Source organism: Mycetomoellerius zeteki, unplaced genomic scaffold, assembly GCF_001594055.1.
Source record: "Mycetomoellerius zeteki isolate Tzet28-1 unplaced genomic scaffold, Tzet1.0 scaffold48, whole genome shotgun sequence".
Classification (NCBI taxonomy): domain Eukaryota; kingdom Metazoa; phylum Arthropoda; class Insecta; order Hymenoptera; family Formicidae; genus Mycetomoellerius; species Mycetomoellerius zeteki.
The window spans coordinates 968,923-994,490 of record NW_017257479.1 but is presented as its reverse complement, the minus strand read 5'-3'; the positions used below and the strand labels follow the sequence as shown (position 1 = coordinate 994,490).

The 25,568-nt window shown below is 37.7% G+C and overlaps 2 protein-coding genes across 6 annotated transcripts; one reads left to right on the top strand and one right to left on the bottom strand.

Annotated features, from left to right (window-relative positions):
- Positions 1-366: 366 nt before the first annotated feature.
- Positions 367-8,534, top strand: LOC108727342 (MTSS1-like protein). 4 transcript variants are annotated; one of them, XM_018455448.1, is made up of 13 exons: positions 367-1,080; positions 2,104-2,165; positions 2,420-2,493; positions 2,616-2,700; positions 2,820-2,911; positions 2,999-3,285; positions 3,384-3,683; positions 3,917-4,045; positions 4,519-4,588; positions 4,670-4,969; positions 5,047-5,186; positions 5,423-5,781; positions 5,891-8,534. In XM_018455448.1, exons 1-13 carry the CDS (start codon positions 1,009-1,011, stop codon positions 6,588-6,590), a joined length of 2,670 nt encoding a protein of 889 aa, XP_018310950.1. In that variant the 5' UTR covers positions 367-1,008; the 3' UTR covers positions 6,591-8,534. The 4 variants fall into 4 exon arrangements, with proteins under 4 accessions (XP_018310950.1, XP_018310949.1, XP_018310951.1 ...); XM_018455447.1 differs by having other exon boundaries at positions 4,432-4,588; XM_018455449.1 differs by lacking the exon at positions 3,917-4,045 and having other exon boundaries at positions 4,432-4,588.
- Positions 8,535-9,257: 723 nt separating this feature from the next.
- On the bottom strand, positions 9,258-24,089 carry LOC108727327 (alpha-2-macroglobulin-like protein 1). 2 transcript variants are annotated; one of them, XM_018455419.1, is made up of 25 exons: positions 23,842-24,089; positions 22,958-23,130; positions 20,530-20,771; positions 19,011-19,127; positions 18,766-18,932; positions 18,582-18,690; positions 17,939-18,172; positions 17,297-17,539; positions 16,757-17,088; positions 16,250-16,611; positions 15,943-16,094; positions 15,698-15,857; positions 15,292-15,436; positions 14,822-15,050; positions 14,331-14,536; positions 13,494-13,843; positions 13,177-13,421; positions 12,839-13,090; positions 12,076-12,468; positions 11,691-11,925; positions 11,435-11,607; positions 10,982-11,174; positions 10,139-10,483; positions 9,586-9,810; positions 9,258-9,493 (listed from the first exon to the last, which is right to left on the bottom strand). In XM_018455419.1, the coding sequence occupies exons 1-25, from the start codon at positions 23,928-23,930 to the stop codon at positions 9,294-9,296; spliced, it is 5,571 nt and encodes a 1,856-aa protein (XP_018310921.1). In that variant the 5' UTR covers positions 23,931-24,089; the 3' UTR covers positions 9,258-9,293. The 2 variants fall into 2 exon arrangements, with proteins under 2 accessions (XP_018310921.1, XP_018310920.1); XM_018455418.1 differs by having other exon boundaries at positions 10,790-11,174; positions 23,842-23,930.
- Positions 24,090-25,568: the final 1,479 nt, after the last annotated feature.

Sequence of the window (25,568 nt, the reverse complement as noted above, 5' to 3'; positions counted from 1 at the left end):
ACAAATGACACGGTGTGAACAAGGGATCATTACATCCTTGTTGTTTGCCAATGTTAAACAAAGATGACATGATCACTGTGTCGCACTGGTTGCTTGTTGAAAGGCACCCACAGCCTCTTTTTGAGAGGGGAGGGGTACGAAAACAGCGAGATAGAGAATACCGGATCTCTCACTTTCACAGTGTACTCGAGCGTGGTGCGCATGCGCCGTACACTATCCAAGTGAGAGGTAGATATTCATCTGCACCGTGGTGTTTTCGCCAGCTTTTAATTGGCGTTAGCAATATAGAAGTATTATATGTATGAGCTAACCGCACAGTGTATACAAGCTCCATGCCTCCATGGAATCCGGAAGATGTTCCTCATCTGTCTGTCTCTCTCTTTTTCCCTCTCGTTCTCTCCTTCCTCCGTCCCTCTCCGTCTCGCTTTTCCCTCCGGGATAACGATTAGGCGCATACCGAATAACATCGATCCCGATTTCTAGAACGAGGTCACCACACAGAGGGCAACGATCCAGCGCGGCGCGGTGCGGAGGAAACAGATTCGCGCGCGAAGCGAGCGAGCGAGTTCAATCGTCCGTCCATCCGTTCTTTGACAGTCGCGTCGTGCGGGACGCCGCGCGTCACGTCGTTGTCCGTCGCGCTGTCGTGTGTTGTGTTGTTTACAGAGCGTCGCGAGCGCGAAGATAAGATTCGTGAGATTCACCCTGCGCATCCGCTGGTAAAGTCTACTCTCGCGACGACGACGGGACCCGCGTCGTGGACGCGTCCACGTTTCGTTGCTGTCATTTTCCTGTCTGATTTTCCCTCGTCCGTCTCGGTTTCTCCCCCCTTTCTGTCTGTGTCTGTGTGTGTGCGCGCGTGTCTCCGTCTCTCGTTCTCGCGCGGTTAAAAATGACGGACCGCACCGCACGTTCCCGCTGGCGGCGGTGTATCGTCCACCGCCAAGGCCGTCCGTTCCGTACCACCTCGTTGGATTCAGGCCAAACCTCTGGAAAAAGCGAAAAAACATGGATGCGACGATAGAGCGGGAGTGTAGCGCGTTGGGCGGTTTGTTTCAGCAGATCGTCACTGACATGAAGGTGAGGAACATCCGTTTTATTTGGGCTCGACCGATCGCCCTCGACATCATTCGCGCTCCGCACAGCTTTCATGTTTTTAACCGATGCGATGTCTGTCAGAATGTTTACCCTGATCTTCTGGGTTTAGAGATTTTATAATTCCTAAGGATTTTGAGTTTAAGGATTTACGTTATCTTGCTATGATCTCTTTTCCTTTTTATCTGAGAAATCCCGATCGTATTGTATTGTTATTTTTATTGGATTCCTCTGTGTAATGAAATTATCCCCTTTTCAAGATTTTAGCACTCCTGGAGATTTGCTAGTTCTTGACTTTATAGAGCTCTTGGAAGGAATATTTTAGATATTTTGTATTATATGTTTAACGTTTCAAATGTAATTTATTAAGATGCATAAAATGTATTGGATCATATGAGTAAAAATAGAGCAGCTATTTGTGACAAGTGAACTCAAGTGTTTCTTTTAAATAATGAAGTGGAATAACAGCCTATCTTTTGTATATTTTTTTTGTTTTTATTGCAATGCATTTGTTTTAAAGTTCAAAGCATTTACTTGCAAATGTCATTGTTGTTAGAGCAGGCACTAATATTCTATTAATTGATGCTCTTTTGTTCATACTTTATAATTTCTGTGACTTCTTGTAAAAACAAATGCTTTAACTTTTAAGTATAAACAAAATATTCTAATATTATTAAAAACAGTAAAAGGTTTGCTTTGAGAAATCAGGAGCAAAAACTTTTTTCTCTGTATTTCTATGAGTTAGTTTCTCTTATGAATCATAGCTATGTGTTAAGAAATAGTAACTCTAGTATTATATAAACTAGTATTTTAGATTACACATTATACACGCATGTATTATTGAAAAAAATATATAGGGGCGTGTGTGATTATGTTATCTATTACCAGTGTATCGGTCCAGATTGCTGTTTAACTAATGCAATAAAAATTAATATTAGAGCTATGTAGACATTAATAAAAAGAATTAAAAATCTCGTATGCATTATAATACTCTGTTTCTCTTTGTAGAACGGAGCACCACTTTGGGAAGATTTGATTTCGAAAGCTACAAAGTTACACGCAAGTTTGAGGTGAAGAGATTTACATAATTTCATACATAAATAAATGTGTTATTATATTTTATTTTATAATAATTAAGATTTTCCAGCAGCACATTTTTATTATATGTTTATTACATATTTTGTACTAAATAGCTTCAACATTAAGAAAGATTTCACACCTTGTTTTATGTGTTGCATATTTTCTTATAAAATAGATATTGAAATTGCATGATTCGGGATACTTAGAAATTTTTATCTTTAATGTGAGACATATATTATTGCAGAGCTGCCATCTTGGCTATTTCCGCGTATCTTGAGGCTTTTCAGAAAATAGCAGATGCTGCGACTAATGCCAGAGGTAAGCTCCAATTAATTAATTAATGACAATAAATCTTTTATTATCTATATAATTTGGATTATTAAATGTCTGTATTAAATAAATTAAAATGGACAAAATATAAAAATAACACTGTTATTAAGGTGCAACTAAGGAAATCGGAACAGCACTGACACGAATATGTTTGAGACATAAAGCGGTGGAAACTCGTATGAAGTCATTTACTAGGTATGTTGAAATATCCTGCGTATAACTTCATTAATTTTTTAAAAAATTTTTATTCAATTACATCCATCAATAACATCCAAATATTCTTTGCACTCATATCTGCTGTTTGTTTCTTTAAGCGCTATTATGGACTGTTTGGTGCTGCCTTTACAAGAGAAATTGGAAGATTGGAAGAAGTCTTTGATCAATTTAGATAAAGAACATGCCAAAGGTTTTAACGATTATTATAGTATTTTGATAAACTACATTTTCAAGAAGCGTCATTACCTTCTGTAATCCGATATCTCGCTATTTTTAGAATTCAAAAAGGCCAGGGCGGAGCTAAAGAAACGCTCCACCGATACTCTACGTCTGCAAAAGAAGAAAGCACGAAAGGTTCAAGTTCACTTACATGTTCAAGGACAGTCTCAAAGCCACGGGACATGTTCTGATGTGGAGCTCAATAGGATGTTAGAGTCATCAGCGGCGGTTGTTCAGGAGAAAAGACTGAGTTTAGAAGAAACGGAACGAAAAGCCGTCCGTGCGGCCCTTCTCGAAGAGAGGGGTAGATTTTGTCTCCTTGCCCGATTCCTGAAACCCGTACTCGTTAGTAGATATTTTAAAGACATACATATATATATATTCGTTAACTGACGTACAATGGCGATGTATACATATATATAAATGCATAATCAATCGTTTAGGATGAGGAGATAGCGATGTTAATGGAATTGACGCATCTGCAAGAAGTCTCGGATCAATTGCAAAGACACGCCGCATCGCCGCATCATTTACCGCCTGCATCCGAGCAGGTAATAACGGACATAAAAGGTTGCGACGTTACTCAGTGGTCATTGGCTACACCGCCATCGAGCCCGTCATTGTCTCTCGGATCGAGGAAGAGTTCTATGTGTTCGATCAGTTCTCTAACTAGTAGCAGTAGTGGATCTTGTAAAAGCCATCCGAGCCCATCTGGACATCCGTGGCACAGATCGCTTTCTCAGGTAATTACGCGTCGGCAGTATCTTTCGTTTCTTCTGTCTCTCTCTTTTTTCTCACCTTGTTTTTTTTACGGATTGATCCATTAGATGTTTTTATGTCGCATGACATAGTAACACCATTAATGCATCAGCTGCAATGCACCTAGTAATCACGAATATAGATTTTACAGCACGAATTAATTGCTACATTTGCCCGAGCTTATTGTATGTGGTAGTCGATGTTATACTCGTTGTAGCCATTTGGTGTCAGACCCGCCAGCATCAGCGGCATCATGACGCTGCGTCACTTGACCAGTGGCAGTTCCCGCGACTCTGGTTTTACGTCACAGGATACGTTGTACAACCAACCGATTTCCGAACATCAGGTAAAATCGTTTAGTGATTAGTAGAATTACACGATGAATAGTCTTCTCAGGACGGACGATGTGCAGCGAAAGTCAGTCGCCTCCAACGACGAGCTCTTTTAAAAAAAACATTCAATTTTTAAAACAGTTTAGGATCACATAAAACATCAATTCTATAAGTTCCAAGAAATGTTCACGATAAAATCACAGTGGCACAATATAGAAGATTCAAAGTATGAGACCTTATACAAGTTTCTGCCGCCTAGTGATCATGCTGTTAGATCTGCTTATGTTACCAGTTTTAAACGAATTCCGTAGTTTAACTTCAAGAATGCATTTTCACACGTTCTATCTTGTCCTGCTCTTTATCGTTGGCGGTCGGTTAAAGAGGAGGCTCGTGTTTTTAGGTATCGAATGTGTCTTCTCTAAGTAATCAAAGTACCGGTTGTACTGTAACGCGACCCGTGACAACTTCTACTTGGCCTGATTTACAGGAAACGTCTGTTCAGTACGACCGACAAAACCCGGGTGCGGTGAACGAACGGCCACATACTATTTCCTCCGGTAAGTAGTATTTATATACAGGCTTGTCATAATTCGATTCGTAATTCCGATTCAATCACATTTATTTTTTATTTATTTCAGCGTACGAAAAGGGGCATCAAAGACCGGCGCTCAGCGTTTACACATTCCAAGCTCCGGATCGTGACGGTAACAGTTGCTGTCACAGCCAGCCTGCCTCTCCGGTTTCTTCTTCCTCTTCATGTTCTTCCTCGAATCAGCAATTGTCCAGGGTGCAGCTTCGTAGAAATAATGGCGGTAATCGTCCACCTATACCGAATAGGTGTTCTAGTTTGGAACGACCGACGATTCCGGTGAAAAACGAGCCACCTGGGAGTCCTCGAGGAAAGCCGAAGTTACCTCTTCCTGCTCATTTGGCGAAAGGTTTGTTTAACATCGATATGTAAACTACGTGAACTACGATTTGATGTGATATTTACCGTTATAACCTCCTCCTGTAGAATTGGCAAGCCATCAGCTCCAACAACCAATGTACGTAAACATGCACGAATTGGCGAATCTAGCTGCCAGTCGTGCTCAGGAGATGCAACTTCCACCGCCTCCTCCTCCAGCATCGTTAACAACACCGGGAACTGACAAGGTATACGAAAAAAGCGACAAAGTATAAAATCTAAAGATCAGACTAGAGATTGAGATTGAAATAGAAATTAACTAGTTAAAAGAAAGAAAATCAGTATCAAGTTTAATAAACTTTGCTTTGATTAATCAAATTCAATTTCAATCTCAGTCTAGTCTGATACAAGCATAAGACGTACAATATTTTAAACAAATACTTTCAATTATATTATTTTGCTTACGTTTCGCTGAATCGTGTAGACTGAAGTCCCGGAAAAAGACGCCGGTAGTCAGACGTCCGAGTCCAGTTTGGAGTCCAGCAGTGGATACGGAAGCCAAAATACTTTGCCACACTCTCATTCGCTTCACAATCAAAACGAGAACACGTGGAATGTACCTGGCGCCGCAGCTACGTTAGTGACACGTAGAGGGTCGACACAGCAGACGAGCAGACCGCCGCCACCGACAAGACGCACATCCACCGTCATCACCGTACCTCCTACTTCATCCGTTAATGAAGATCGAAGCGAGAATGTTTGTGATGAGACAGAGAACCTTCCTCCGCCACCTGCGTTCCTTCTCGAAAGCTCTTCGCCCACGGTCAGCCCTACGCCTCAGAGGTGAAGATCGACGTTGTTTAATATTTTTAGCTACAATAAATTACTCTTTAATTGCTTTCCATGGATGCTATGAAGTTCATAATTTTATTTAATGCTTTATTTTTTATAGATCCATCTCGGTTTCCGAGACAGTGAGAACTCTGACCGAGCTTCGTCATACACCAGCCAGTCCGTCGCTCTTACGGAAAACTACTGGACAGCAACAGGGGCACAATAATCCTTCGAGCATTATCCAACATAACGCCGTGCTGCAGATAACTCGTTCATCGGTTGAACGTTCCTGCTCGGCTGTTCGTTCGTCGTCCCAAGAACGCGGACCTGTCAGCGCGCAAACCACCAACGTAGCCGGTGGTGCTACCGTCAGTCAAGGTGGACAAGCCGCAGGCCAAGGACAGGGACCGGGCGGCGTAGGCCAGGGTTTCATGGCAGTGCTCAACGCTAAACTCATTGGTACCATGAGCGGCAATGCCACAGCGGGCGTGAACATGAGCCCAAAGTCTCTTAGGAAACAGCAGCTCTTGGAACAGCAGCAGCAACAGCAGCAACAACAACAGTCCAAGAACGTCAAAACTGCGGCTCCCGGCTTTCTCGAGACGCTAAATGCTAAACTGGCGCAGCAGCAACAGGCTCTGCAGCAGACGGGGAATACGAGCAGATCCGCGAGTATCAGGCGCATCATGGGTAATCGCGTGCCCATTATGGATCCTCTGCAAATGAGAGATTCCCTCATGGATCAGATTAGACGTGGTACCTCGCTGAAGAAGACCAGCGGCCCGATCAACGATCGTTCGGCACCTAAAATCTACTGAGTAGTACAGCAGCGACCTACGCGTAAGTCCGTAACAATGTCGTGTTGCTTTACGAGCAACGTGCTATTCTCATTCTGGCATAATTGACGCGTAAGGTACGATAAAAATCAATCGGATAGAAGCCAGTATCTTCCGATTCTTCATCTAATATTTTTGTGCATCAATTTCTCGAATTACATGCATAAATGTACCGAGATCGCCGTTACGTTTATTGCATCTCTGTAATTTAGCCCGCCCGCTGAAATTCCCCTGATAACACGCAGGCTCCATATTAAATCGATATATGATTTATTGTACAATAAAACGAGGCATATATTGAAGCAACGCGCGATTAAATAAGAATCGATCGGGAATAGCTTTGCGTAGGTTTAACGGCGTTATATATAGCAATTATATTTGTAGCGTAATATCTGAAAAGAATGCAACATGTAGGAAGATTTTTATAATGCGTATTAATATTTATAAAGAAAACTGATTTGATTAGGGAATTGTCTCGTAAGATCCGTACCGATACAACGACAATACTCCAGTACAACTTGTGTCTTATAGTTCTATATTTTTTCTGCTTAAAAACACAGCTTGACACGAATTTTTTAATTGATCTATTATCGCTACTGCTTAGTCTGTAAACGAATATACGACAAATTCTAGCGATCCCGCGAGAAAGTCATACATAATTTAATATCGAGCTTGTGTATTCGAATTGTGAAACTTGTAAATGCATATCCATATCAGTTGTTAAAGATCTTACATATAGTATTTTACGAGTTTTTTCATTTTTATATGAGAGAGGCGTGAGTCTGTTTTGTTAGTTTAAATGCTTTCTTTTTATTTTGTTTTGTTTAGTATTCCATGTTTAACTTCGTCGGGATGGCCGTTCTTTTTTTTGTAGTGTATTCTCCGCCGTCGAGATATAGCTCTCTCGGTTACGAATCGGTGGTACATGTACTAATAGTCTATACTATACGACATCTCTCTCAATGTCGATAAATGTTAATAAGCGTATGTGTCGCGCCTTCGCGGAGGTGATGTATTTTACGATCGTCATCGCTTGCAAGCTACATTCACTGCGTCTCTTGGCGAATTTAAGGGAAAAATATACGTCCCCCTTGATGGGGCGATCGCCTTGAGATCGAGTATTGCTCCGTTATCAAATGTTAGCCATCACGTTGTTAGATCTTTTTTTTTTACACGCTATATCTTTATGCTCGTCGTTTGCGTTACTCCGTCATTCTTGCCAATGCATGTTCGCCGCAAGTAACACACTGCCTATTCCTATCTTGGACATTCGCAGTCAAAAACATGTGTTTGTCATCTAGCGCGAGATATAGGTGGCGAATACCGATTATTACTGCCAATTACATTCATCCTTTCATTCCTTACGTAGTTAAGTTCTCAATGGTATTGTAGCGAACCGGCGCGATGAATAGTGTATAGTAAGCAATAGTTATATATGTTTATTTATTTCAAGCATTTAACTGTATACAGCGTGAATAAATAATAATACTTCCAGAGAATCTATCCATTTGATATTTAATAAGGCTCGTCCTTTGGAAAGTGCGAGATCCAATATAACGAACGAAGGATTTAAATTTAATTAAAATATCGTTTCGCGTGATAGTAATAAACTCAATCCTATCAATGTTAAATGTCAAATGGACAATATGATTACGAATTGAAATCGTATATAATTATTAACTAAATAATCGTACATACATTATAACGAAATACTATTTAATGTAGCGAGAATTCGATTCGGGTGATTGTTAATTTGTAATAATTATTACAGTGCGATTAAACATGAGCAACAAATAAAGATACAACACATTCGTTTAAAACTCAAAATATTTTCATACTTCTTGTTTCTATCATTCTTGTACGCGTAAAAATTATTCGAACCGAATTCTGTTAAATTTTTCATCGTTTAGAAAGATTTTTTTTTAAATATCGTTTCTTGGCTCTCCGAAATTAAATTTGCACAGTCAAGTCTATCTAAAAAAATATAATTTCCAAATGTTTAGAAAAATTACACAAGCTAATTGCGAAAAAATTGACGTATTATTACTCACCTTAAACACATAGCTGAAACATAGCTTGCACATTAAAATCGGTGATGGAAAATACGACACTAAAGATTAACATTTCATGGATTCATTAAATTATCCAATTATTATATCATAAATCGCTGCTTTATTTACAGTTTATTGTTAACTTGTAAATTATTTGCTATTCACAATTACGAGAATTAAACGATATAACGCAATATAATCGATATAACGCGACTTTCGCTGTAAAAATGACACTTTATTCTATTAGATATTATGTTTTCTTATCGCACACTCTTAACATAGAATATGTGATGTCGAGATATGTGTACGGTGGGAGATGCAGAAGAGTGATTTGCGATGAAAGTGTATTCGAAAATTCAAAGTGTATTCGACTAAATATCCTGCGTAAAATTTACTTTCAAAGTTACAGGAGAGGTACTAAAATTAATGAATCAAATTGCAACGATGAATTTCTTGATTCAAATCAAGAGAAGTATCTTATTCTAGTTCAAGTATGCGCGTATTTAATTTTTGGATTTGTATGGCTGAAAACGATTAAGTTTTTTTTTTCTCGATTGAGTTTCGCTGATACGATACATGACGTGTTCTATTATTTCTGTTTGTATTTAGTATATTCTCGGCAGAACGCCGAAGATCAGTCAGCAGTAGGAAGATTAAGAAATGCGCTATTATCTTGATTCGCACACGTTGCTCGAGCGTCCGTTATCTCACGTGGAACACCACCAATCGGTGGTAATCCGTATATAGAAACCTGTTCGTCTAAAACGTATCGATTATGCGAGCGCTTAGCAAACTCGCCGTCCTCGAAGTGCATCAACAGTGCTAGACTTCCAGCTATAATATAATTCAAATTATAAATAATAATAGTGAATATATAATGACGATAGTACATAGTTGTTCTTAATTATGCTCAGTTATATACTTACGGTTATCTAAAGGCGGGCAAGAACAATTGGGTCTTAAGACAAATGCGATCATCGAATGCAGGCGTGTGACTTCGTGCGACGATTGCATATCTAATAGAAGCCTTGCCTTACGTAATCGTCTAATCGCCGCCTTTACGACGCTACTGGCGGAGCAATAAAGATCGTTAATATTCGACGGTAATTCGTCGGCGCATACAGGGCAGGACTCGTTCGAACCAAGAAGTGCTGAAATAAAAAAATTATTCGATCGTCGGTATCGTTATATTAACGGAAAAGATTAATTTTATCTATTAAGATAATTTCAAATTTGCAAAAAATATAAACTGAATAATTGAAACAAGTACACAGCACACTTTATCTGAGGGACATTCTGGAAATCTTTTTAGGATGCAGAAACATTCTCTGGATGTCTTTAGGACATCCCTTAAAGATCTATGCTGTATGAGAGGGCTATATTGTACGTATAAGGTCCAATTTCTCTAAATATGAAGAAAATCAAAATGATTTTAATTTTGTGTAATTTTCATTACACTATTAGTTCGAATTTACGTACATAATGTTTCATTGTTGCTCAGATCCACTTCTATTTTCTGATCGGTTTCATTGGTCATGTTTGATAGAGGATTGGGGTCAAAATGTATGATACTGGGTTTGACAGAAACCGGTAGAGGTCCTTCGATACCCTCGGGAGTCTCTAGTTCGTGATCAACCACAACGAAGAGCGGGTTTCCGTCAAAATCTGTTGCAAAAGGATCTTGGCCCTGTCTGTTAAAAGTTAAGAACGGTGCCTCCATATCCTCGAGATCTATGCTGGGTGGTCCGAGCCTGTCGAACACGGGATTCAGATTGATGTCCGGCTCGTCCGGCATTTGGCCGCTTCCAGCTTCTCTTTGTGGTACTAAGAAATTCGGAAAATTTAGAAAATTACGAAGAAAGTAAACAAGAAAAAAAAAAGAAATTTATTCCGAAAATAACGAGAATAATTTTGCTAAAAATTTCGCCATACCAAACTTATAATTATACGCAATTGAACGTGATTTCTTAAAATATGCTTCTATACCGTGGAAATACGCACTGTGGAAGCATACTTTAATACATTTGCATTTAATCGTGTAAATGTATAAGTTCAATAGAAGATTTCGGTATAAATCGTTCTCATTACTCTCGAGCTATGTGCGTAATATTCATTAACTATCCATATTACCAGACTCGATGCCGTTATTGTTGGTTGCGCTAACATTCGTAACGGTATTGATATCGTCACTATTTACTTTAGGATTGGAATTGTCTACCGGTGAAATATCCTCGCTTCTAGACTGTATGCCGGTTACCGATTTCTCGTTTGTTACTTTGTCACGGAGTTGCTCGACCAGATCAGAGTTCTGAGTCGCGTTACCTATCTGCTCTACAGTTCCATTTCGATCGTTCGGGATTTCAGCTGTTTTCCCGATTACATCCTCTTCTTTTTCCACGGTATCCTTCTTCGCGGTGTCCTTGCCCATTTCTTGTACCTCTATCGGCACCGGATTAGGAACCTCCACTTCATCGCTCGGAGTGGCACTGCTGCAAGTCGCCGCGAAACTGTAGCTCTGAAAAATGTATAATGCAAATAGATTATAAAATATGTATATTTATATTTATTTTTTATATATTTAATGAATCATAAACAACCTGGTAAATATTAACAGTAACATTACATTCAATATTAAAACTTCCCACTCAACAATATAAATATAATGTAACGCATGTTGTATGTAATAGTTATATTGTTGAGTAGGAAATTAAGAAATTATGTCATCAATGTTATACTGTTAGTTGGGGTTTACTGAGAATATATTTGTAAACTTACGCTAGATATCGTCAACTCTTGTTGATAATAATCGTAAAGTTTTACATTCGCTGGTTCAAGTCTGTCCACAATATTTTCTCTGGTCACCGTAAACGATATACAGGTCTTTTGATTGATTAATTTGTCGAAATAAATGGTGACGATACCGCGATCATCCTCGAAACGTTTCACTTCTGCAAATATTTGTGTGTCACACAAGGGAATAAAAATTTTATCTATTAGTATCTCTTAATATATTCTTTAATTGCACACTCACTTGTGGCTGGATCTTCCAACAGAGAATGAAGGCTCGTACGATCTGGGACGTATCCGCTTACCATGTTGATCTCTAGTAATGCCATATTACTTTCCCCATCTGCCATTTTATATCGCGTGCAAATTGTAATTTTTTGCCTCGAGCATTCGTCCAGCCACGTTGCGGGAGCTGCGTTAACTGAGAGATCAAAGGCTTCAGAGCCGGTCGCATGTGCAACATTGTATTTTATATTGCTCTGAAAATAATTATGAGTAGATCAATATAAATAAGTCAAGTAAGAGAAGGAATTCTTTTCTCGGTCGAATTCTTCACTTATACGAATTTACGATTTAGTGCGAATATCGAATATTTTGTTATGAAATTCTATGAAAAAATTTGAAGCTACCTGTACTAAGACGCAGCCTTCACCCTCGGCAAAGATTTCGACTATCGTTGGTATTACGGGCAGACGAATCTGCGTGAGGACCATACGATTATCGTTATACATTCTATACACCTGGTCCACCTCACCGGCGGTCACAAGCACCGAGAGGTCCATGGTGTTGCTCGACATCGCAGCGGCGTACTTCGTGAGCGCCTCCAGGCCAAGCACAGTGTCCTGTGTGGATGTAAAGCCACCTTCCGCATTGCGTTGTTTCGACATCCAACGAACTGCCTTCAACGCCTCGACCATGTTCGTCTCGCCGCCTAACTTCACCAAAGACAGCACGGCATATGCCGTCATTTCGATGCTCAATCCTAGCGATGGTTTATGTTTATCTTCCCACCAGAGAAGATCCTAGCAAACGAAAATTCATCGTTAAGATTACACCGATTGAGATTTATCTTATATTTTCATTAACATAAACTCGACTACAGCAACAGATCATTTAGAACCGAACTAAAGTTTTTGTATTTTTATTCTTGTACAATCTGTAGGATTGCTACTGTGAAGTTTTAAATCGTTTTACCTATAGGTAAAAAACTTTGAATCTTCCTCTATCAATCACTATAGGTGAAGATTCACTTACATTCTGTACTTCAAACAGGACACTTTCAAACTAGCTTTGTCCAAAACTTGGCTTACGAGCTAAGTTTTTTGGACAGGCCTGTTTTAGAACTTAGATGTAGTTGAGAGTTGAGGGTAAAATAAATTTTGTTATTCATACATTGTTCCGCGTTGCACGTTTCATAAGCAATTTCATGCTGTTGTTCGCTTTCGGATGTTCTAATAACGTTAAGGCAAAGGTGGATAAAGCTGCCGTGTACGTTGTACCGCTGTCATTCTCCATTCCTTTCTCCAGACAATGTAGAGCGTTATTAATGAGTGATGCTGTTAATGGCACGCCCGATTCTAAGAGCGAGATCAGAATGTAAGCCGTTAATGCCGAGGAAGAAGTATCGTCATCTTGCAGACCGCCCTGTAAACACATTTAAGAGTATCTATTAAGTGATTCTTCTTTGAAGTCACTTCTTTGAAGAAAGATTTAATGCTGCGATATAATACCTTCATATCTTTGTGGAATACTCTGCCGATCACAGGGAAGCATCCATTTTCCAATTGTTTCTTCACCATCCATTTTACAGAAATTTTGAGATCTCGTTCGTCGATGTGAATTATATTCTTCGCTTGAGCAAAGGATTTGATCACGAATGCGGTGAGCCAAATCGAGCTACCATCCTCCGAGCTTTCAGGACCGAACGCGGAGTACGAACCGTCCGGATGTCTATATATTAATTCGCGCTGATATCCTGTATCGCACAATCAAATGTGAAAACTTAGCCTTAATCGCTAATTAAAATCAGATCAAAATCAAATGGTACCTTTCTCCATATTTTTGATCGCTTTTGCTCTTAGCTCCGGGTTGTCAATTCCAGAAGCGTCCAAGTAGCCGATAACATGGATATTAGGAACAAAGAGGATCATATTTTGCTCGCCGCATCCCATCGGCAAACGAACGAGCTTATCTAAATTCTCGAGAGCCGGACCCAGGATATCTCCTATCAGGGACACGTAAGCTCTCGCGCTCTCGGGCACCAAATCGTTGGGTAGATCGAGATTCCAAGTTATGGTGGAATCATCGCTGAAGTCCTTCGGGCAGATGAACGCAGATTTTGTCATTTCTACAGGGAATCCTTCCGGTAGCACTAGTATTGGTTTTACAATCACGTCCCTAAAAAGGGTGTATAAATTGCTAAATACTGTTGACGCTTAATCCATGATTTATAATTTCTAATATTTAGGTGACCAAAAATTGTGTTTAACAAGATCATATTTTTCTCCTTTCGACGAAATATTAAAAATTTTTATAGAAATAGTAAGGCCAAAAACGAATAAGATTAAGACGACGTATAAAATAATTTAGTTTAATAAATATATTGAGATGAGACGTGTTTTGACTTAACTGAAATATAAGCGTTAAATGATAAGTATTCTATTATTTTATACTTTTTAATCTTGCGTTGTTTTGCCTTATTATTTCTATGTTGTTTTGCAATAATACGAGTGATATGGTCCAAAACTATACTCAAACTAACTTTCTTTAAAAAAAATAAAAATCCCGGATTTTCATACATAATTTCGGTGAATAAATGTGTTTACCGGATTTTTAAATATTAGTAATTGCAAACAGGAATTAATATTCAAATTGAGCCATTTACCGTGTATATACAAGCACTTCCGGGCCGCATGGCTCGGCATAATCCGAATCGATCGAAGCGGAAACCGTGATATTAACATCGCCGAGAACTCTCGGTCTGAGAATATATTCGTGCACTACACTGTCTCGTGGTTTTACACAGAACGAAGCGACTGCGTGCGACAGATGCAAGTCGAGCCCCGTTGCATCTTCCAACTTGATCTTGACCTGCGAAAACCATCGCTCAATCAATTATAACATATCGGTCGGTTATTGTAAATGCGATTTAATGTGCATTCAATATCTCTCAATTATTCAATATCAAAGACCGTATAATATATGTAAAAGTATATCTCAATTCTATATGTATCTATAATGTTAATAATTATTAACGATTATAATCGATTTGTGTGTATTTTATTATTTTTGTAATAATGTCTGAATTTTATTAAAATTTCACTAGGAATGTCGAATGATAGTAAAACAAGAATGAAATGAATGTCGAAAACTTACCGGTAAACTATGTTGCATGTAATTAAACAAGGAAACTTTCATGCGCAACATTTCTCCGCGTTTCACACTATATGGTAAGCTATAATCGAGGAAAAACGGTTGGAATCCCGTGATGGTGGTTGGTGGTGCTATTCCGAGACCGTGTGTAGGTGAAACACATGCAGTGTATCCGATCCAATCGGTAATGGTATGAGGCAGAGTACGTTCTACCGTCACTTTGCCTTCTTTTCTATAAAAAGTAAAAGGAAAAAAGCATACATGAAGCAATATATGAATCAAACAAACGGAAGCTGGAAATGCTTTCTTATTTAATTGTACATTAAAAAGTATAAGAATAACTTGCTAATGTATCCTACGTATATTTCAAAACGAGAAAATGAAATAAAATTTAAAACTTAGCCCGAGACGATTACAACGGAATTGTTTTTGATTAATGATAAATGTATAATTCTGTAAATTTAAATATGTACCCTGTCGGCACTAATTCCCACAGCCACGTTTCAGGGAAGTAAGATCTGAGGGGAGGTTGATCGGACGCTTGATCCACATAGCCCTGCTCGGGACCCACGTTTAATAATGGATATGCCATAGGCAATGTCTTCGCTTTAAACATTCCTATCGAAATAATGTGTCTGATAAATATATAATATAACAAATACATTTAAAAAAAGGATAAGCAGAGCAGAACCGAGCAGAACACAAGTCATCATGACACAAAAATGACGTAAAAATGACTTCAAAACGATTACTAAAAGTCACTTTTCAATCAGTAATGATTCATTTTAACATCATTCATTTCGATGTTATTGTGACTTGTTGTTTTGCTTGGGTAAAATCTATCTATCTATGGAACAAGCAATTTTTCTGGAAACGCACCAGCATCCGTTTCCATGTCTGCGGATGCTGAGAAGAAAGGAATTGCAGAGGTTGCAATCATAGGGGCCTTCACGTTCATACTTCTACCTCTACCTCTACGAAGTTGAAGACAGGGCCGCGTTTCGAGTATCAAATCGCTCATCACAACAGCTCCGAAGTCCTGAAATACGGGGCAAGATCCAATGGACATATAATTACCTTTCTTACAATCTTAGAATTTATTTACATTTCCAGAAAGTTCTCACATCGAACGCCTGTATGGCATCTACGTAATTCACAAGTCCGCCGTTGTACACCGTTCTTCTTCTCCTTTTACGCTCCCATGAGGGTGATTCTTCAAAAGCGGGCATTGGTAAATGATCGAATTCTGTGTTAATTGTTTCTTCGTGTGTTGCAGCTGCAAGAATTTATATGCCGAATTACACAAATTGTTTTACAATAACTGGATATCCTCGTAACTTAAAAAATCCAACAAAAATATTTCAAGAGAAGAGCTAAGAATTAATCTAGCATTATTTTTTTTACTGTCTGTATCGCTACATCTTTATATACCTTTGCAATGAGTCCACGTCCAAATAGGACGCGGCTCTGGTTCGATATGGAATCTCTTCATCTGCGCAAAAGTCTGATCAGCGTCAATCAGATTTGCTTTGGCTCCTGCTAAGAAACGAGTCGACTTGTCGACTGCTGAGATGCCGCAGAGAGACCAGGGGGCAGCTTCCACGTGGTACTGGGTGGCTGTTCCCGGGGTCTGAGCGTCGGTATGCCAGGCGGTCTTTACTTTATTCTCGAAACAGTGTCCCACTTTGATGGAATACGTGGTAGCAACAATCTCACCGTCCGAACGAACGTAGTATAACAACAATTCGGAGACAGGTGCCATAGATGGAGTGATCTTGACGCTGAGAGGGAATCTTGAGAAACAAGAAATTAACGTCAGAAATTTTGAAATCGCGATCCTATACTTTTATTTTTTTTAATAAATAAAACAATCCAAAGATTTTCGAAAATAAATTTGACGTTTATGGAATTGTTTTTTTTTGTCAAGTAGAATATTACCTGTGAGCAATTGTACCCTGATCTGTTTTATTTCCTGGTGATTCAACGGCACCTAACAAGTTCCGGAATTCCGAGTAGTTCAAAATCGTATCTCTAGTCGGTCGGTGTTTCACATGACCATATATTAACAGGTCCCCCTTAGAATTGATCGAGTAATGGAAGGAAATGGACTCGTTGGTTTTACTTTTCGCCGGCACCGTATACATGACATTGAATGAATACTTTTCGCTGCAAACAATCGGTTGATAACCCCGGGCTACCGCCAAATAGCTGTCCGACGGTGAGTACCAAGGATTTACTTCGATATGCGCTGATGGTTGATCCATGAAAACCTAATTGCGGTTTACAATAGATCATAAATTCGCGAACGTCTTTATGCTTACACAAAGTGTTTTAAAATATTCAAAAATTGTATCTTCATCTTTTCTTTTAGAATAAATTGTTTTTAAATTAATCAAATAAATTATTAAAAAATAATTTAAACATAAAATATTTTGTATAAATCTTTTTTCTTAAATATATAATGACTGTTCAACGTACTCGCCAACGTGTGTCCGGCGAGTAGTATTTCGTGGGATAGTCGATACCGGTCGCGACGAAACTCAGCAGGACGATGTTTCTGTGCGGCGGTGGTACGACAAAGTCGACAAAACCGTCAGACGAAGATGTGAAGTTGCGGCATTCAACTACCACGCGAAGCCACTCGTCCTTACCGCGTACTCGCACGCAGAGTTGGATCTTCTCGTGCGGTGCCGGGGTATTGTCATGTCGCGAGACGCGTAACTGTAAGAAATTTATTTCACATTCCGTAAAGAACGTAATTTTATTTAAATCTTAAAATAGAAATTCTGAGAAATGAAAGGAATAAAACAAGTTCAAATTTTAAATGAGCCAATTAGATGACTGATAACATAAATTTCATTCACTTTACAAAAGACATAAAAACACATGAAAACTTTCAAACTTCACTTAGTCCTCTTCAGTCGTGAATAATTACGAAATTAACGGGTGTTTCTAAAGCGAATAAAATTTGTATTATCCGTCATTTATACTTGACTTTGTTTTATTTCTTTTAATAATTTGTATATATTATATTTAAGCGAATATTTAAGTAATTTTGAATCCTGAGAAATTTATAAGTCGTCTCATAAGATATTAAAACGATTAATTGCGATAATCTACCTTTCCATGATACGGCAAGCCCAGTTTAAAGTATTTTGGTGTATACGGTAGAAATTCCAGTTTTAAGGTCTGATGTACGACCACAGTCCGACTAATGCTTGTCTCTACTATGCCGGTACCAGTCTCGGTAAAGTTAGCTATGAGGACGATGTTGTTTGGTGCCACTTTCCATTGAGCCAGTCCGAGCACCGCGCCCGATAATACAAATTCGGTACAACCATCCGGCGAATCCAGCTGCAACGATCGGCTAATTTTAAATCTGTCGCGGGATACTGAATCTCATATCGCATTATGTCTATAAAATATTGAATCAAATAAGATAAATAATCCTGTTTTCGATCGAAGCGGATTTTAGTACTTTTGGAACTAAATAATATTCATATATGCAAATCTGGATATGAATATTATTAAGACTATGAATGGATATTTGGATATGAATATTATTACTCCGCTTCGACCTCAATATAAGATTATTTCTCTTATTTGATTTATTTTCATCGATTTAATTTCTACTTATAATTGTAAAACATTGAAGTTTGATTTTTATAAAGATATGATTGGAGTCGTTTGAGTAACAGATTTTCTAATAAAAAAAAAAGATAAAATAAACATTAATGTCGATCAACAGTTGAAGGTTACTGACCTCCGTTTCGTAATGTATTTCTGGGAGATTGGGTTTTCGTCTCCATGTCGGTATTTGAGGCGTCGATTTTAAAAGCAATTTACCTTTGACCGGCTTGCCATAACTGTATCTGTAATAAAATAGTGTCATGCAGATACGCTTCAGCAAATGCTTCAATTCGCTGATTATCAAAATGATCATTTACTTTGCGCATATATTCCACGTAACGTTCTCCGCATCCGCGAGAATGTATCCCGGTGAAGTTATGGTCACTTGAAATCTCGGAAGAACGTATTTCTTCACCTCGAATACGGTTGTATGGATCAGTTGCGGTTGCGATCTTCTCTTTTCGACTTTAATCTTCCAGGTACCCTGTAGCACAAACAGCATCCTTAGCATTATCGTTATCATATTCTCGTTATGTGCTCTCGTTTTTTAGCACCACATTACCGGGCTTGGTTCCGGAGATAGAGCGAATTTTAACTGTGCCATTCCATTTTCAGTACTGACGTTGGCCCACTGCGCCACTCGCACCTCGGATGGATTCTCAATCCATACTTTAGGTATCTAGAAAGAGAAGCAAGCTCTATATTATTAAATGAGAGCTCTTCTCTTCTTTCTAGCCGATTCTTTATTAGAACTCTGTATGAATAAATTGTCCCTTCTTAGAGAACATATGTATTACGAGGGTCATATTGAAAGTAATGCAATAATTTTTATAAATTAATATTTTTTTGTTATTAAAGTACCTAGGACATCATCTTAATATACAGGGTGTTAGTTAAGTATGTTGCCATACTCAACAGAGCGATTCTTTGGTTTATTTCAAGTAAAAAAGTCTATATAAACGTGTGTCCTAAACAGCTTAGTTTCCGAAATACAGGTGAATGTTCGCAAATGTTTGATGAAACGGTAAATTGCGTTGGAGATATCTTCCTGCATAAATATGCCTTGCTTCACGTGAGTTACCATTCGCACAACCGTAAACAAAGTGACAAAGTTAAAGTTAAAATCACAAAATCAAAAATAGACTTCAGTTCTGATGTTGCTGAGCGTCAGTTAGCTTGTACATACGTTTTCAACAATTCATCTAATTATTTTATTTCATCAGAAGAACTAAAGCCTGTTTTTTGTTTTTTTTTTCTGTTTTTGACTAGTTCAAGCTGTATTTCTTTCAAATAAACAGATTATTACTACACTGAGAAAAATGGTCTGGTTGGATTAAATAGTAATTCTGGTGGAAAATGGACGAATCAGAATTTTCTGGTTAAATCTATTAGAATTCTAGTTGAGATAATTAGAATTCTGATTGATATAATTATTCTGGTAAAAATGAGAATTCTAGTAGATTTTACCAGAAATATTGTATCAACCAGAATTCTTGTTATCTCAACTAGAATTCTAATAAATTTAATCAGAAAATTCTGATTCGTCCATTTTCAACCAGAAATTTTTTTCAGTGTACACGTTTAAATTTTTTTATTTCAGAAATTAAGCCGTTTAGGACACATGTTTATATGGACTTTTTTACTTGAAATAAACCAAAGAATCGCTCTGTTGAGTATGGCAACATACTTAACTAACACCCTGCATAATTGTATTATCTTAACCTTTTGTTTATTTTTCTACATAATCCTGACTTTTTTGTGTACATTTTTTTCATTTTGGAAGTTTAAATATTTCTTTGTGGTGTAAAACTTTGTTTCATCAACTGTTCCCTTATAGAGTTTTATATTATAAACAAATATTCAAGCTTCTAGAAAAGAAAAATGTTTTCTAAAAATTGAAATTATGTAGAAAAGTAAACAAAAGTCGATAGATTAAGATGATATATCTGATTCTTCAATAACAAAAAATCCTAGCTTATAAAAAAATATTGGCCATTACTTTTTGTATGATCCTCGTATGTTATTACTTTACTGATTAGTTACGATTGCACTAATACTTATGTTAGTAACGAGCAACGAACCGTTTTCTTCCATGGCTTCAAATCGTGCTTGAGCATAAGGATTCTGATGTTCACATCTTGCCCAGGTTTGTAGACAGGCTTATCTGTCTCGACGAACGTGATTAGGGAATCATGTTCGATATAAATTTCTTTTTCCGTTTCCACGATGTAGTCGGGATATTTGTCGAACTTTATCTTCAATCGTAATCGTCCGTTGAAGTATTTCGTGAAAGGTACTGCCAGTTCCAGACATGTTTCTATCCCTATAGTAAACGTTAACAAAACCAATGGCTGAATTTTATTTTCTTCTTTTCAATTACAAATACTTGAGCAATGAAATGAAGAAGAATAAAACATTTAACGACAGTCGCAATAGCTAATAGTATAAGGATAATTGCGTAAGTTGATTTGCATAATTAATTATGTTGTCGACAATCGCGATTGAATTATATGTCGCAGTTGACGCAATTTGAATTATTCGAATTAAAATAATCAAGTTTAGGGAAGATATTTTTAATAAAATAAAAAATAGTTTATTTTTATTATCTAATGCGGATGTTTAAATACACTGAAAAAAATGCGTGTAATTTTACATGGAAATTACATGTCTATGACTGGAAAATTATCTAAATTAATTAAATATATATTGGAAATTTACAGGAAATTGTAAATTTCCAATCATATTTAGGTAATTTTCTAATCATGAACATGTAATTTCCATGTAAAATTACATGCATTTTTTTCAGTGTATGTATAAAAATCTGGAACCATATAAATGTGAACCGCAGAATTGAACTTATTTCGTTAAGTACAGCAAGTCTAGGATATGTTGAAAGGCAAAGAAAAGATATTTATTATCTAAATATTTCAGATGACTTTAGAATACACTTTAGATTACTTTATAGCAAAGAGTCTTCGCTCTGTAATTTACTTCACGTTTACTAATCATATATTTTTTTAGCGATTCATCGATAAATCTTTCCGCGCGTCTGCGGCATCAATCATAAACGTATGATAAACTCGGACCTTGATCAAGTCCTGTACTTGTTGTTCATCCCGTGAATAACAATGCAGATGGGTTTCCCATGTGATCCCGAGCGATTGCTTATTTCCCCTTCGGAGAGAGACTCGGCTCATTTAGCTCCCCCGCAGGAAGCGGCGACAATTTCAATTTATGATTTGTTTAAAGCGTCCGATTCGAGCTGCGAGGGAAGAAGGAGGAAAGACCGGGACGCGATTTAGGGGCGTAGCCGGGGGCCCGAAAATAAAATCTCCATTAAACTCCCTCATGAACGTAAATTTATCAGTGCCAAATTTGAGACCGCACTCGAACGTGGTGCAACCTCGTCGCGTATTCACAATTTTGGAACAAGGAAGGGCAGAAATATCTCGATAATCTCGAATATCATCAATCTATAATCTCGATAAATTTGAATATCTTTGACGAAATTGTCAAAAGTAGAGTGAAAGTTTGAATTATCGGTTCTCCATTGTCCGTTCTTTAAAGATTGGCCATTATTCGGTATCGCTTTCTCTTGCTATCCCATTGCTACGTCCCTGAATTCAACACAGGAATCCGCGCGTATTTTCGACGATTATGCGTTATCGCGTCGCGTGCGCGATAACACATCGGGTCGTATTCGGATATTCGATTATCCTCGGACGTAAATTCGCCATCGCGAGTCTCTGTACCTGAGGAATAGAAGAACATATAAGTTCAGAGATCGTAAGATATAAAAAACCAAAAAGTGTGAAAAACAATCTTTGTCTCTAAAAACTCTAAAAACTGAGGTATCCAAATTCAAAATTGTATCTTCACATTTTCCCAATTTTCTACAAGGAGAAAAATTGAATAATTTTTATCTTACAAAACTAATATTTTAGTTATTTTTGCCGAACTTATAACAGACCTTACTTGCCTGGAAGTGAAAATATAGGAGGTGTAAAGTAAAAAAGTACATTACAGTTATAGTAAATCTATTCAAGTGATTATTACAGTAAAATAAATCATACTATTCTCAAGACTTTAAACCCGAACAACTTTATATATTTGTATTTTTCACCATGGAGTAAAATAAATTTTGTCAAAGTTAAGGTAATAATCCTCGTCGCTAAAGTCATTTTTATTGAGATGTATGATGTTATTTATAGATTTATTTTACAAAATATAAAAAGTACCTTATAATATAATTATACGACGATCGCTCATTTACCAGAAAAGTAAAGTAAATTTTACATAAGTGGGTGCCTGTCCCCCCCCCCCCCTTTTTTGGCCCTGCCAATTCCATAAAATTTACTAGAATTCTACGCGCATATTACTTGACATTTGTCTTCATGTATGTTTTGACAATACCATTGAATCATTTTAGTCAGCTAAAACTGTCGAGCATTCGGAAATCGAACGGTATCGTCAATCAATTGTAGAATTGGAGAAAAAAAATGCACTTGCCTGTTTTGACAACGCCGCTCGTCCTGGTCAGTACCTCGTCTTCCGCGCTCGTACCCGCTGGAGATAGCAGCTCCAGGATAACGTGTGCCGGTGGCTCGAGATTGTGCAGCGACAAACAGCCGCTCTCGGTTTCACCGGCCAAGAATCTCCTCGGTGCAGTGAATACATATCCTCTAAAAGAGCAAGCCGGTTAAACCACACAAGAGCGAACATAATAAATATCGGTTTTGAGGGGGAACTTTCCAAATAATTTCTTTTGCCATCAATTGGGAATCATGACTGTCTTGTAGATCGCTAAAAAGTGTGATATTTGTAATTATACCCAAGTCAAGAGAAAATCAAAATGATTTTAACGTCATGAAAGTCAAAATGATGATCTTTGGTTACAAAATTTGACTATCTATTAACGTTAAGATTAAAAATTAAGTCATTTTGATTTTTTCTTGACTTTGGTGTGTTCCTTGGGTAGTGTAAACAAAATTACTCGAACAGTTCAAAGTTCCTCCATTTGGTGGTATTTATAAAACATCAAAGATACTTTCAGAAGCCCAATTCACTTTAAGATCTTTTCAAGATTAATTTAAGTATACCAGATATTAAATATTTCGAATAGAATCTCGCAATCTGTTATGTAGAACTGTCTTTAGGAGATCCATTTCATGTTTTAGTTCCTTAACAGCGTCTTATACTCTCAAGTTTATCGCAAGGAAAAATCGATGTGGCTATTATTAAATTAATGCGCATCGCGAGTATTAGTCTCGGTCAGTCAGCGATAACGGAGAATCTGCAAGAGGGTCCGATATCCGCGGGTAATCGATAAAAAAAGAACAATCGATAGAAAGAACGTTAGTTTCGCGAAATAGAATGCCAAGGGGTATCTTTACCGATTGGCAGTCGCGCCGGCTTCGCAGGGTCGAAGGCGCGGATAGAACAGGCAGAGAAATGCACAAGACACGATTAGCTTATACATCATTGTCTGAGGATTCACACTGTTGGACGCGTGTACTCGTGGTTTGCGAGAGAATCTTAGATCGTCACAGGCATATTAACGAGAGGCACGCTTCGAGGCGCTTCCTCCTCCTCGCGAGAAAAACGTTTGAGATAACGGCAGGGGAACAACAGCCGACAGAGAGGCTGCGGACCGACTGAAGGCGCGATGTTCGTGCCGGCTACTTTTATTATTAACCCCTTGAGCCTGTGCAAAGAGAGGAGAAGGGTTACGGGCGCGGATTAAATCGCGAGAACCATCCACGTCGCGTAGGCCATCGACTGTGCGATTCTCACAATCAGTGTCCTTTTCTCGGAGTGTTTACTACCTGAAAAATATCTATACGAAAATAATTCTGCAGGACGCTCCAGTTATTTGCCAGATTGTCAACTTCTTGCAGCTTTGCTCATTATAGTTGGGATTTCTATACGTTATTATTTTGATGGTCTAATAAAATTTTTTTTAGATCTGTATTTAGGTAAACTTTTGGATATAATAAAACAAAATTTATTAAATCTTAGTGTATATTATACTTATAGTATATAAATATTTATATTTATTCAATAAAGAAATGATAGTTAAATCAAATTAATAGTTTTACACTATTCTGTGGGTCAATGTCCATGAGATGTCTATCATTTTTCGTAATTGTAGCCTTTATAGTAGCCGTCGTGGCTCCAATTATAAAAAATGATAAACATCTCATGAAAATGCTGTTCTAATGTATTAAATACGTAATTTGTTTGCACTGTTTGCACTCCAATTTATTTCGAAGTTATATTTAAAAAGTTTACTAATTATATTTAAAATGTTGAACAAAAATACTTAAAAAATCTAAGAATTCTTTTTCTTTTACAAGATTTTAGTGAACATGTTTTCTACGTTATCTTAAGAATTGCACATTTACGAGCGCTTTTTCCTTATCTTTTCTCGTTCCAGTGACGAGATTTCATTTCTCTGGATCTCTTCCAGACTTTGAAAAAAATTAAAAAGCGTCATTTTGAAACAAAATTTACTTCCAACTTGCCTTGCTCGAGAATTTGCTTTTGATCTCATCCCTCATAAAGGGTGCGTTCTTTGAAAAAAATAAAATGGAAAATAGTCTTATAAATAAAGAAACAAAAATGTATCCCAGAGAGATTTCACAGATACCTGCGTTTATATTCCAACGATTTTTCTAACTTTAATTTCTAGGAATTAAATAATTAGCTGAGATTAATTGCTATCTTGTTTACGTCTCTTTGTATAGTAATAGAAATATATATAAACACGCGCCTCTCTCTCTCTTCCTCGAAAAAATCCTCGCAAACATATTCGTTTGCTGGCCTTGGGATCGTGTTTTGCTACGTCTAATGATAACGTGATGTGAAACTCCCGCGCGTGTTATTCCAGATTTTCCGACGATTCAACGTAACTCTCGTAACTCTGATAACCCTCGCCGTATCGCCGAGACGTCGTGTCTGCGGGTTATCATACTCGAGTTTGCGTTCTCTCATGATCCCGGCTCTCTCATTCCTGGTACCGCTCGATTAAGCGTTTATTGGGAAATTAGACGGAAGTTGAAAGCGGGAAATCTGTGACGCAGGAGCGCATACGTCTTGTTATGGACAAATTGAACAACAA